The 13,600-nt window shown below is 38.8% G+C and overlaps 1 protein-coding gene across 1 annotated transcript in view; it reads left to right on the top strand.

The window, feature by feature from the left end:
- The window catches only part of Mob3 (MOB kinase activator 3), a 121,140-nt gene that overhangs the window by 77,123 nt on the left and 30,417 nt on the right, over positions 1 to 13,600 (top strand). Inside the window, exon 4 of the mRNA XM_067139729.2 lies at positions 7,903 to 8,018. Coding sequence (XP_066995830.1) covers positions 7,903 to 8,018 — 116 coding nt within the window. The remainder of the gene's footprint in view (positions 1 to 7,902; positions 8,019 to 13,600) is intronic.

A 13,600-nucleotide genomic window follows, 5' to 3' on the forward strand; every position in this document is an offset into this window, starting at 1 on the left:
ATTAATATTCAACCGTGTCTTAAGCGCCACGTCAACCAGTAATGTTCCGGAACTAAATGTTTAATATTGCAAGATTTATTCAATAAAATTATATTGTTAAATTCTCATGTTTTTTTCATAATTTTATTTTCCCATTGTCCTATGTTGTAAATTTTATATTTTTACTGATTCTTTCCTTATACTTCATTGTTCAATTGGAAAATTTTTATTATTTTATAAGTTGCTTTACATTGCACTGATGCAGATAGGTCTTATGGCAACGATGGGATAGGAAACGGTTAGGAGTGGGGAGGAAGTGGCCGTTGCCTTAATTAAGGTACAGCCTCAGCATTTGCTTGGTGTGAAAATGGCCAACTCGCTCGGTAATTGAAAATTTATTATTTAAAGAAAGTAATGGGAACCCAAGCTACAATTTTATACATACATACATACATACATACATACATACATTATCATTATAGACTGTTATGCCTTTCAGCGTTCAGTCTGCAAGCCTCTGTGAATTTACTAAACGTCGCCACAATCCTCGATTTGCAACTAGTGTTGTGGCCTCATTTAGTTCTATACCTCTTATCTTTAAATCGTTAGAAACCGAGTCTAACCATCGTCGTCTTGGTCTACCTCTACTTCTCTTACCCTCCATAGCAGAGTCCATTATTCTCCTAGGTAACCTATCCTCCTCCATTCGCCTCACATGACCCCACCACCGAAGCCGGTTTATGCGTACAGCTTCATCCATCGAGTTCATTCCTAAATTAGCCTTTATTTCTTCATTCCGAGTGCCCTCCTGCCATTGTTCCCACCTGTTTGTACCAGCAATCATTCTTGCTACTTTCATGTCTGTTGCTTCTAACTTATGAATAAGATATCCTGAGTCCACCCAGCTTTCGGTCCCGTAAAGCAAAGTTGGTCTGAAAACAGACTGATGTAAAGATAGTTTCGTCTGGGAGCTGACTTCCTTCTTACAGAATACAGTTGATCGCAGCTGCGAGCTCACTGCATTAGCTTTACGGCACCTTGATTCAATCTCACTTACTATATTACCATCCTGGGAGAACACACAACCTAAATACTTGAAATTATCGACCTGTTCTAGCTTTGTATCACCAATCTGACATTCAATTCTGTTGAATTTCTTACCTACTGACATCAGTTTAGTCTTCGAGAGGCTAATTTTCATACCATACTCATTGCACCTATTTTCAAGTTCCACGATATTAGACTGTAGGCTTTTGGCACAATCTGCCATTAAGACCAAGTCGTCAGCATAGGCCAGACTGCTTACTACATTTCCACCTAACTGAATCCCTCCCTGCCATTTTATACCTTTCAGCAGATGATCCATGTAAACTACAAACAGCAAAGGTGAAAGATTACAGCCTTGTCTAACCCCTGTAAGTACCCTGAACCAAGAACTCATTCTGCCATCAATTCTCACTGAAGCCCAATTGTCAACATAAATGCCTTTGATTGCTTTTAATAATCTGCCTTTAATTCCATAGTCCCCCAGTATGGCGAACATCTTTTCCCTCGGTACCCTGTCATATGCTTTCTCTAGATCTACGAAACATAAACACAACTGCCTATTCCTCTCGTAGCATTTTTCAATTACCTGGCGCATACTGAAAATCTGATCCTGACAGCCTCTCTGTGGTCTGAAACCAGACTGGTTTTCATTCAACTTCCTTTCAACGACTGATCGCACCCTCCCTTCCAAGATGCCAGTGAATACTTTGCCTGGTATACTAATCAGTGAGATACCTCGATAGTTGTTGCAATCCTTCCGGTTCCCTTGCTTATAGATAGGGGCAATTAATGCTTTTGCCCAATCTGAAGGTACCTTACCAACACTCCGCGCTAATTTTACTACTCTATGAAGCCATTTCATCCCTGCCTTCCCACTATACTTCACCATTTCAGGTCTAATTTCATCTATTCCTGCTGCTTTATGACAATGGAGTTTATTTACCATCCTTTCCACTTCCTCAAGCATAATTTCACCAACATCATTTTCCTCCTCCCCTTGAGCTTCGCTGTTCACAACACCACCAGGATGATTTCCTTTTACATTGAGAAGATGTTCAAAATATTCTCTCCACCTCCGCAGTGATTCCCTGGGATCTATTATGAGTTCACCTGAATTACTCAAAACACTGTTCATTTCCTTTTTCCCTCCCTTCCTAAGATTCTTTATTGCTGTCCAGAAAGGTTTCCCTGCTGCTTGACCTAGCCTTTCCAGGTTGTTACCAAAATCTTCCCATGACTTCTTTTTGGATTCAACAATTATTTGTTTCGCTCTGTTTCTTTCATCTACATACAACTCCCTATCTGCCTCGGCCCTTGTTTGGAGCCATTTCTTATAAGCCTTCTTTTTACGTTTACAAGCTGCTCTCACTTCATCATTCCACCAAGATGTTCGCCTTTTCCCGTCTTTACACACAGTTGTTCCAAGGCATTCCCTGGCCGTTTCTACTACAGCATCCCTATATGCCACCCATTCACTTTCTATATCCTGAACCTGGTTAATGTCTACTGTTCGAAACTTCTCACTAATCATATCCATGTACTTCCGTCTAATTTCCTCGTCCTGAAGATTTTCTACCCTTATTCGTTTGCAGACAGATTTCACTTTCTCTACCTTAGGCCTAGAGATACTTAGTTCACTACAGATCAGATAGTGGTCTGTATCATCGAAAAATCCCCGAAAAACTCGTACATTCCTAACAGATTTACTGAATTCGAAGTCTGTTAAGATATAGTCTATTATGGATCTGGTACCCCTAGCCTCCCACGTGTAGCGGTGAATAGCCTTATGCTTGAAGAATGTATCTGTAACAGCTAAACCCATACTAGCACAGAAGTCCAGCAAACGCTTCCCATTCCCATTAGCTTCCATATCTTCCCCACATTTACCAATCACCCTTTCGTATCCTTCAGTTCTATTCCCAACTCTCGCATTGAAATTGCCCATTAGCACTATTCTATCCTTGCTGTTTACCCTGACTACGATGTCACTCAATGCTTCATAAAACTTGTCAACTTCATCCTCATCTGCACCCTCACATGGTGAATACACGGACACAATTCTAGTCCTAATTCCTCCAACTAACAAATCTACCCACATCATTCGCTCATTTACGTGCCTAACAGAAACTATGTTCCGTGCAATGGTATTCCTGATAAAGAGCCCTACCCCAGACTCTGCCCTTCCCTTTCTAACACCCGTCAAGTACACTTTATAATCTCCTATCTCTTCCTCATTATCTCCCCTTACCCGAGTATCACTTACTCCTAGCACATCCAGATGCATCCTCTTTGCTGACTCAGCCAGTTCTACCTTCTTTCTTCCATAAGCCCCATTAATATTGATAGCTCCCCATCGAATTCCATTTCGTTCGCCAAGTTGTTTCCAAGGAGTCCCTCGCCTGTCAAATGGGAGTGGGACTCCGTTACTCCCATAGGTCCGAGGCTTGCTTAAAATGTTCTGAGCTCGGTCGATTCATGAAGCAGGATGCTGCCCTACTTGCATGTAGTCCAAGTGAGGATCTCTCCTCTAACGGGTTATGGACTACCGGTGGATTGTATAGTCCTAGCCGCCTGAGCACAAGGTGGACCACGACTCAGAATATGTCCGAGATGCCCACTCCCATTCCATAGCAACTGGTATCCCGACTCTCAGGACCACTTACTAGGCCACTCAGCCGTTGCCCATGGTTCACGAACTAGAACTAGAACTAGAATTTATTTTTTAATAAGCCATATATAATTAAGGTATTAGAAATCTGGACTGCAGTACCGTTTGAAAAATTTGGCCAAGATATTGAATCCATATTTTAAGTTGGAGTAAATATTCAGCTCATTCATAGTTTATTTCAGCAGCTATCTAACCTGTTTTAACCCAATTTTTTCTTTCTTTGAATTTTATTATATTTTCTTGATTTTATTTTTTACAAGATTATTTCTTATTCACAAAGTTTTTATATTTTATTATTATAATTATATTATATTTTCTTGATTTTATTTTTTACAAGATTATTTCTTATTCACAAAGTTTTTCTTATTTACAAATGTTTTCTTTTTCCCTCTTCCTATGAGACTATTGTAAAACTGTGCCCACCCTCTGTTCTTGTCCTTTGGTGTGATCCCTTGCATGTGTTCCAGCTCTCTTAATTCTGTTGTATTGTAACCTCCTTGTGTTCTGTTTTCCATTGTCTATGTTCCCCCTTCCTTCCCTTCCTTCTTTATTTGTGGAGTGTTACAATTCATACCTGCCAACTTTCCCAGTTTAGGCGGGAGACTCCCTATTTTCGACATTTTTTCTGCCTCCCGGTTATTCTATTATTTCTCCCAATTTTAGCTGATTTTTTTGGTGAACTTCAAACATTTGTTTTCAAATCCTGCCATTTAAGCTTTGTACGCCAGTGGCCAGAAGTCCTTCATTCATTGGCCGCTTTCAAATGAAATATCGACGTTTAGTAGTACAAGAAATGTGCACGAATGTCCAATGTTTATTGAAACCTGTATATCGCGACGTGTATATAGATTGTCAATCTCTCATTCTCGTATGCTATGCTATGTTCGTGTTCGTTCACATAACTCTACGATGTTGTCATCCATCTTTGCAACGCATACCAGTGCCTAATGGATGTAATATTGTGATCTATCAGTTGATGATGACTGTATACAGACAAAGCCGGTACTGATGTAAGTCTGCTTCATAATAAATAGTATTGATAGGTGGAATATCTTTCTTGTCCATATACGTGTATCCAATCAACATGGAAATGAAACTTATAAATAACAACACATAACTCTAGTCGATTCTTGAGACTAGTCGCTAGATTTGGAGTTTTTTTAAGTAATTAGTGACAGAATTTCAAAGATAGCGACTAGTGACATTTCTAGAGATTTTAGGAGCCACTTGGAGACAATTCTGGTGAATTTTCATTTTTCGCTTGATAAAAATAGTATTGCGGTTCGCATACTCGTGGGGGCATGTGATGCCATATATTAATCTATGTGTTGTCCGGCTCCATGGCTAATTGGTTAGCACGCTGGCCTTTGGTCACAGGGGTCCCGGGTTCGATTCCCGGCAGGATCGGGAATTTTAACCATAATTGGTTAATTTCGCTAGCACGGGGGCTGGGTGTATGTGTCGTCTTCATAATCATTTCATCCTCATCACGACGCGCAGATCGCCTACAGGCGTCAAATCAAAAGACCTGCATCTGGCGAGCCGAGCTTGTACTCGGACACTCCCGGCACTAAAAGCCATACGCCATTTCATTTCAATCTATGCGTTTGCTAAGTAATGGCATCTAAGTGCATCACTGATTCACACGTGTGGAACATAACTTCATACCATTTTCGGAAGGCTTATCAGAGACCATCATCTCACTCACATACTTCCTGTGAGGGAATAGAGATGTGTAACTTTTAGCTGTGTAGCCTCGTGTAGAAACAGTCTGGTTTTGAGACAATAAGTGTTATATATACCATAGTATGCCTGTATTGCGCAAGACATGTAGAATAAGCAGTTTTGACTGATTGTTTCTCCTGATTTTTGGTTTTGTGAAGTTGGCAGGTATGCAATATCAAAATTGATGGTTGGTTTTCGTAGTTGTTTTGTTAATTACTGGTTTCCATATTATAACTCCACCAAATGATAAATACTGCAAACTTGGCTATTCCAAAATAATACGCAGCATCCTTCCTTCTGTAGGAGGGTCATATACTGTTGTCAGAAATTAAACTTATTTCTATACGAGGAATATGGTTTATTCGTTACGTTAAACGAAGGTGCTTCAAAAAATAAGGTAACAAGAGCTCTCACAGGTGACTTATTCTCCCTCATGTTCAAATTTTCTTCCAGGGCTGAAGCAGCAGACCACAGCTTTATCATGTAGCTGTTAGATGGTGCATATATTGTCAGATCTTGGCAGTATCAGTAGAAAAATAGCTGTGCATACAGAAACATGGTCAAATGTGGAAGTGCGTATTGTTATATGGTTTTTGTATTTGTGGGTAGCAATTTGCAGAAAACGAACTGGACTTCTCTTAACAGGTGTCATGTTGCTGCACAACAATACCAGACCACATACAGCCAGCAGCATGCGAGATTTGTTACTGTACTTCTGGTGGGAGATACTTGGAGCATCCTCCCTACATCCTCGAACTGGCATCCAGATATTTCTATCTCTTCGGACCATTGAGGAAGCTCCTGGACGATAAGCGATTCAATGACAATACAGCCGTTCAGCATGCTGTCATGACATGGCTTCAGGGACTGGACGCAGATTTCTTCCATCCCTGCATCAGTGCCTTGGTGTACCATTGGAACATGTACTTGGGAAAGAATGGTGACTATGTTGAATAGTGTTGCATATTAGTGCCCTACTTCTGTGTATTCTTGCATCTGCCTGTAAAATGAAGTTTCTCCATGCAAGCTCTTGTTACCTTATTTTCTAAAGCTGCCTTATATTATACACATTTAAATGTAACTTAGAAACTTTTCAGTCTGTCAGACACACAAATTCAAACATAATACAGTATATAAGAGTGTAACATACCTGAAAAAGAACACATTATTAAAGAATGACATGTTTCATTGTAAAAGAACATCCTCAGATTCTATCAAATCACTTTAAACCATGTGCATATATGTACAATATTGTGTACATTGCATAAACTAGTTACTGATTATAAATTTGTGACGTTATGAAAAACTTTTTTGTACAATAATGAACATATTAGTCCTCTACTCTCACTTTGGTACTTATCTTAGCTGCTGTTGGCTGTTATCCTCTGCATCTGTGTCCCGAAACTAGTACTATGATTAAAATAAATTGAAGTACTAATTTTATATTATTTTGATTAGGTGGATTACCTCAGTTACCTGCAATAATTATATTGTCATCAATACAGAACATGAAAATTATAAACTTTGAAACTAAACTCTTGTTGAAGTCAGTGTAAGGTGACTTCCTTCATCAGGCCCACTCATAAACAGTACATAACATTGCTCTGCTGCTAATCTGAGACAGCAAATAACTCCACTACTGTGGACATCATCATACGGCTAGCATAGCATAGTAAAGTAAACTCATGCCATTATACTGAAGGGGTGCAGCTCTTTTCTGGCACATCCCCAATGGAGGTGAGTGAATGTACTTTTCTAAACACATACTAATTCTCCTGCTGGTCTTATTAAAACCCAGTCCTTCAAGTACAGCAGCAAATAACACTGATTGTTACACTAGGGAAATAGACATAAAGTAAGTTTGTGTCCTTGTCCCAAGGTGGTGTAGCACTTTTCAGGCACACTCTGAATGGAGGTGAGCTGTATGTAGATATGTTTTAACCATATTATAGCCCTGCTGCCACTCCTTAAATTTCTGGCAGTAACAGGAATCGAACCCAGGCTCCCGAAGACGGCAGCTAATAGCACTAAAGAACATTTACATTATGGAGGTGGATGACTAGCATGGCCTCCGAAAACTGTAAAAGTAGATAGTGGCACATAAAGCAAATTAAATAACTACAGTGCACAAATTTAAAAGACCTTACAAAATTTAGATTTTCTTTCTTTCTTTCTGTCTTTCCTTTCTTTCTTTGATACATTTATGTCTTGTAGGCAAGCAATTTTTAAATTAATCAATTTCTCTAGATTCCACTTCCAAGTTTTTTTTTTACTTTAAGGTATGTAGGCATAGGGCCTATAATTCAGGCGAGCCGAATAATTGATAGTGAGATGGAGCAAGAGCAAGAGGAATAATGAAAATGTCTCTGTTAATGATGACTTCTGTTTTTTAACAAATTTTCTTTTAACTTATATTCTTTGAAATGTTTTGTGTTATTTAGTTGCCTTGTGAAATGAAGCTGTTGTATTTTATTTTGTTTCAGATGTGCCATTTCCTAAGTCTTTTATTCCTCTCTGCCGTAAGATTCTGACTCGACTTTTCCGTGTCTTTGTTCATGTATATATACATCATTTTGATCGCATTGTGGCTATTGGTGCTGTAAGTATTAAATATTACTCTTAGTGATGTTGAATAATGATCAGTACACAAGCATGTGAAATCTTATCATTAGAGCAAGAGGAATAAAGAACACCTGTCTGTTAATAAGGACTTCCGTTTTGTAACACATTTTCTTGCAACTTATATACTTTAAAATTCCTCTTGTTATTTAACTGTCCTATTAAATGAAGCTGCTATAGTTTGATCTGATCATTTAGGATTTTTGTAAAGTAGAAAATACAAATCTGAACTATTGTTATAAAGTACTGTGCAATCCTGTTTTAGTACATTACATCTTGATTCAATTTTGTTTGTTTGTTTGTTTGTATTTTAATAATAATAATAATAATGTTATTTGTTTTACGTCCCACTAACTACTCTTTTACGGTTTTCGGAGACGCCTGTTTGTATTTTTGCTCACTACATAAGTGTGTGTATTTATAAGAGGCAGTCAAATGAAAACTGAACACCCGCTATAACACACATTCCATGCAAAAGATGGCAACACTGTTGTCATATATTGATGCTGCCAACACTGTGGTTGTAGAACTGCATAGTGACAACTCACAGATGCATGCAGTTGTTGGGTTATGTCTTTGTAGGTGAACGGACTGGTCTAGTGTGTTCATCCAGCTGTAGAAATGGAGGCAAGCAAAAGAGGAGCAGAGAAGTGTGGTTCGTATTCTGGTGACTGATGATGCATCGTTGCATTTCTGCTTTGTATGGGGTTATGTCCATGACGAGTGCACATGAGTGGTATAGGAGATTCCGAGAAGGGTGCACAACACTGCAAGACGATGCGCTCCCAGGACAGGCGCATCAGGCCATTACTCCTGATGTGATAGGGTGGATTGATGGCCTTATCCGGAAAACCGATGAATCACGGAGGAAGAAATTTGTGTTCAGGCCAGCATTAGCCATGGCTCCGTGCATCAAAGATCACTTGCATATCTGGGAAATTTGCGTACAGTGGGTTCCGCATCAAAGTGATGGAGGGACAAAAGATTGACAGAATGGCATCATGTCTGATTCATCTGTAGTGGTACCACGAGGAGGAGTATGTATTTCTATCCCATATCATCACAGGGGACGAAACGTGGTGCTATCGTTTTGAGTCCACGAGCAAATGGCTAAGGCAACAATGGGAACATTGCAATTTTCCCCTGCCAAAGGAATCTAAAGCTGTTCGTACAAGTTCTGGTGAATTCATGATGACCTCCTCCTTCGACTGCAGGGGCCCTCTGCTTGTGAACTTCCTTAAGTGTGGAACTACAATCAGTGTGCAGTGCTATGAAAACACTTTGCAGAAACTGTGGCTTGCCATAAAGTCAAAATGCTCTGAATGCTGTCAGACGGAGTCATCCTGTTGCATGATTGTACTCATCTTTGTACCTCCAGTCTGGTCAAGGTTACGCTTCAACAATTGGATTGGGAAACATTTCAACATCCTCCGTACAGCCCAGATGTCTCACCTTGTGATTTTCACATTTTTGGCAACTTGAAGAAAGACATTCATGGACGTCAGTTTCATTTGGATTAGGAAGTGCAAGAGAGGGTGCAGCTGTGGATCCGTCAGCGACTTACCTCTTTTCACAAAACTGGAATTGATCATCTCGCCTCCCAGGGGTATATATGTATTAACACGTTCGGTAATTACTTCCATGGTCATGTTGTAGAAAGTGTTGGGTTGTCATTTGACTGCCCCCTATATTATAAGATATTAGTATCATTCTGTATTGATGGTTTTTACTTTACAATAGAAAAGTTTTATGTCCTCCTGTACACGTATTGAACAGGACATAATAAACACTTTTCTATTGTAAAGTGCTGCTTATATACTGTATTTACTTGTGTATTAGACCCTCTTGCTTATTAGACTCCTCTGTTTTATAATCTATTAACTTCATTGTCTGTATTGATGGTTAAAATATTTGCAAATATAAAGACAGGAACTTTCCACCTAATCAATACATTTAGTCTATTATGAAGTACTTAAAACATGCTAATATATATAATACATTTATTCCATCATAAAGTACTTAAAACATGCTAATATATGTAATAGAATAAATGTATTGATTAGGTGGAAAGTTCCTGTCTTTATATTTGTGAATATATTAGACTCCTCTGACTTTTCGAGAAAAAGAAAATGTAAAAAATAAATCTCGCATACAGGACCCTCTAACATAATTCTTCAGAGAACAACAACGATTCTGCTTCGAAGTGGGTACAAGCCATATTGCAGCTCTAATGACATCACACAAATTTGTGAATAGTTTTGTCTGTACGACCTGTGTAATGAAATCACGCATCAGAGTCATGCAGTACCTCTGTGTTTTGTAGTTAAGGAATGTCCGCCTCCATAGTGTAGGCCTACTGAAGCTCAGTTGATGCTGCCCATATAGGTGAATAGTTTTGTGTCTGACCCACGCATTGCAAGCACACATCAGTCGCACTATCTGCTTGTGTTTTGTATTGAAGAATGTCCACCAGCGTAATGGTTAGCACAATTAGCTGCCATTCTTGGGGGCCTGAGTTTGATTCCCGGTATCATACTGCCAGAGATTTAAGAATTGCGAGAAGGTTGATATGCTTGTATTGTAATCTATTGGCAGGTTGATATGCGGTAAAAGTGGCTCATGCAGCTGTCCTCCATTGGGGGTGTGCCTAAAAAAAGCTGCATCACCTCGGATGGGAAAACGAGTTTACTTTACTTATAAGGTATTCACGGTTGTTGGCGTTAACAAAGTGATTGTTTTAATGTCTTGTAACTCAGGCCAATATAGGTAAATTTTGGAAAGAAGTAGGTTTAAAACATGCATACCTGCCAACTTTCCCGATTTAGGTGAGAGACTCCCGATTTTCAACAGTTTTTCCTGCCTCCCAATTATTCTGTTATTTCTCCCGATTTTAGCTGTTTTTTGGTGAACTTCAATCATTTGTTTTAAAATCCCGCCATTTCAGTTTTTTTACGCGAGTGGCCGGAAGTCCTTCGCTCATTGGCCGCTTTTAAACGAAATATGTACGTTTATTAATGCGAGAAATGTGTGCGAATGTGGATGTTTATTGAAACCTGTATATCGATCGTCAATCTCTTGTTCTCGCACACTATGTTCTTGTTCGTTCAAATCAGTCTCTTCGATTCAAGAGACTAGTCACTAGATATGGAGTCTCTTTTAGGAATTTAGTGATATAATTTCAATGATAAGGACTAGTGACTTTTCTACAGATTTTGGGAGCCATTTGGAGACAATTCTGACTAATTTTAATTTATCTCAATGTAAATAAAATAAGAGTGTCTGCACATTGCTCAGAATTTATAAAGAATGATATTTCTGTACCGGTTGTGACCACAGTAACAAGGAGAAATGCACGTTTTAATTTTCCGCATTGTCTGTCTGTATGTACGCACATCACGAGAAAACGGCTGAAGAAAATTTAATGAAAATTGGTATATAAAGTCGGGGAATAACTTAATTCGCTACAATCTAGGCCATAAATAATTGTGTTCAAGGTGAGTGAAATGGTAGTTTAGGGGAAGGCCTAAAATTTAATTCTCTCATATTTATGTTATTATTGGCCCTAAAGTTATATATTATTAAATTTCCTATCATTTATGTCTTATACATTTTTACCGTACTGGCTGTGATAGCAGAGATATTCATGAATTTGAATTTTCATTGCTAAGTCCATATCAGCGCCAGGGTATGAGAAATGGGTGAACAGAATTTGATGAAAATCGGTATGTAAAGTCGGGGAATAAGGAACTATAGTTTGCGCTATAAATAATTTTATTCACCCTGTTCTAAATGGTAGTTTAGGGGAAGGTGCCAACATTTAATTTTTAATTACCTATCTAATTGTTCATATTGAAAAGTACTACATAACAAAAGTTATAGAGAGTACAATTTCAGATTATTTATGTCTTATTCAGTTTTTGCCGTACCGACTATAATAATGTTGTGAAGATGATTATAAGAATGAGAAAAAAGTCGTGAAGGAACGATCGCTTTAATAATAGCACAAGAGGGATTCATAAAAGAAAGGACGACTCACTTTACATTAGATGCTCTAATATCATAGAGTAGGAAGAAAACTAAATGTGAAGGTTTGCAATATAGACAGCTCATAAAATTGATTAACAATAACATTACATTGACCATTGTTTGTTGTGATGTGCTTTGTGTATTCTGCTGCCATTTTCTCCTATAGATTGGATTACTGCTGCACACGGTACCTATTATAACAGCCTGCCTAAATATAGCTGGGAAGTAGCTGGGGAGTTAGATCTCTCTCTTCTTTAGCGCCATTCCTTTGGTTCATAAATGTTCTGATACTACTGGTACGTATATAGTATTCCAGCTATTCGATCCCTACTCTGAGGCAGTGATTGGAATGAGCAGTGTGCACACTTAAATGGAATAACCACGGACCTACTACGTTGGCGTTGCAGGGGGAGAGGTAATACTACCATGTGGCGCAATAGCTCTCTTGGACCAAACACACCCCCTCCCCCTATGGGTAGGGGATGCAGGCGAAGAATACACCCACGGTATCCCCTGCTTGATGTAAGAGGCGACTAAACGGGGCGACCTATGGTGTTCGAATTAGAACCGTGAGACTACTTATAATTAGTACCACTACGCTGGGCCGCTTTTACTTGTGCGTAGTACCACTATGTTAGGTACACAATAGATTTGTGATTAGTAGCGACAGCGTGTGAATCAGGGTGGGTTTTACAGTACCTGTGATTAGTACCACTCTATGAGCGACACCATGGGTCTGCCTTGCCTATGAGTAGTAGCCAATATGTAAGGAACAGCACGTTTTGAATTCTGGTCAGTGGATGATTTTGGACTTTTAAATTGTCATTATATTTTGTCTCATTTTGTACCTAAGTGAGGTAACTTAAAGGGCCCACCTTTTAATAAATGTTGTAATGGTTTATGTTACAACATATTTACTTCAGACTAGTTTCAACGCTATTTAGCGTCATCTTCAGCCAAAATGTGAGAAATAAGCCTAAGTACATATATACAAATGTACATAATACACAAAATATTATAACATTATGCTTAAAAGTGAGTAAAATGGGGAATAAAATAGTGAATAGATTTTGAATCACAAGTTCAGAACTTGACAGTCATTATCGGAACCCATGGAACGTGAATTAAAATAGCAATACCATTAGGGGCCGATGACCTAGATGTTAGGTCCCTTTAAACAGCAAGCATCATATTAAATGGAATAATGACTCGGGAGTGTTTGCGGCTGCCTGCGACCTGGTCATTCTAGCTCTGGAACTTTGAACTGTTAGATCAACACTGTGGTACTTTTCTATAAAAGTGAGAAAATTTTCATTTTATCGAATTATTTCATATGACAGCATTACTTTTAATAGTGACATTCATATTGGGATCATTGTAATGACCAGTGTTGACTTCAGTTGGGAAAGCAATAAGGACAGTCTTTCTGAGAACTCCATAGCGAAGCACGGGTACAACAGCTAGTTATTTGATACAAATAGCATTGCGCTTCGCATAATCGCGCGGTTGCTTGATGCAATATATTAATCTATGCAT

The sequence above is a fragment of the Anabrus simplex genome, chromosome 2, assembly GCF_040414725.1.
Source record: "Anabrus simplex isolate iqAnaSimp1 chromosome 2, ASM4041472v1, whole genome shotgun sequence".
Classification (NCBI taxonomy): Eukaryota; Metazoa; Arthropoda; class Insecta; order Orthoptera; family Tettigoniidae; genus Anabrus; species Anabrus simplex.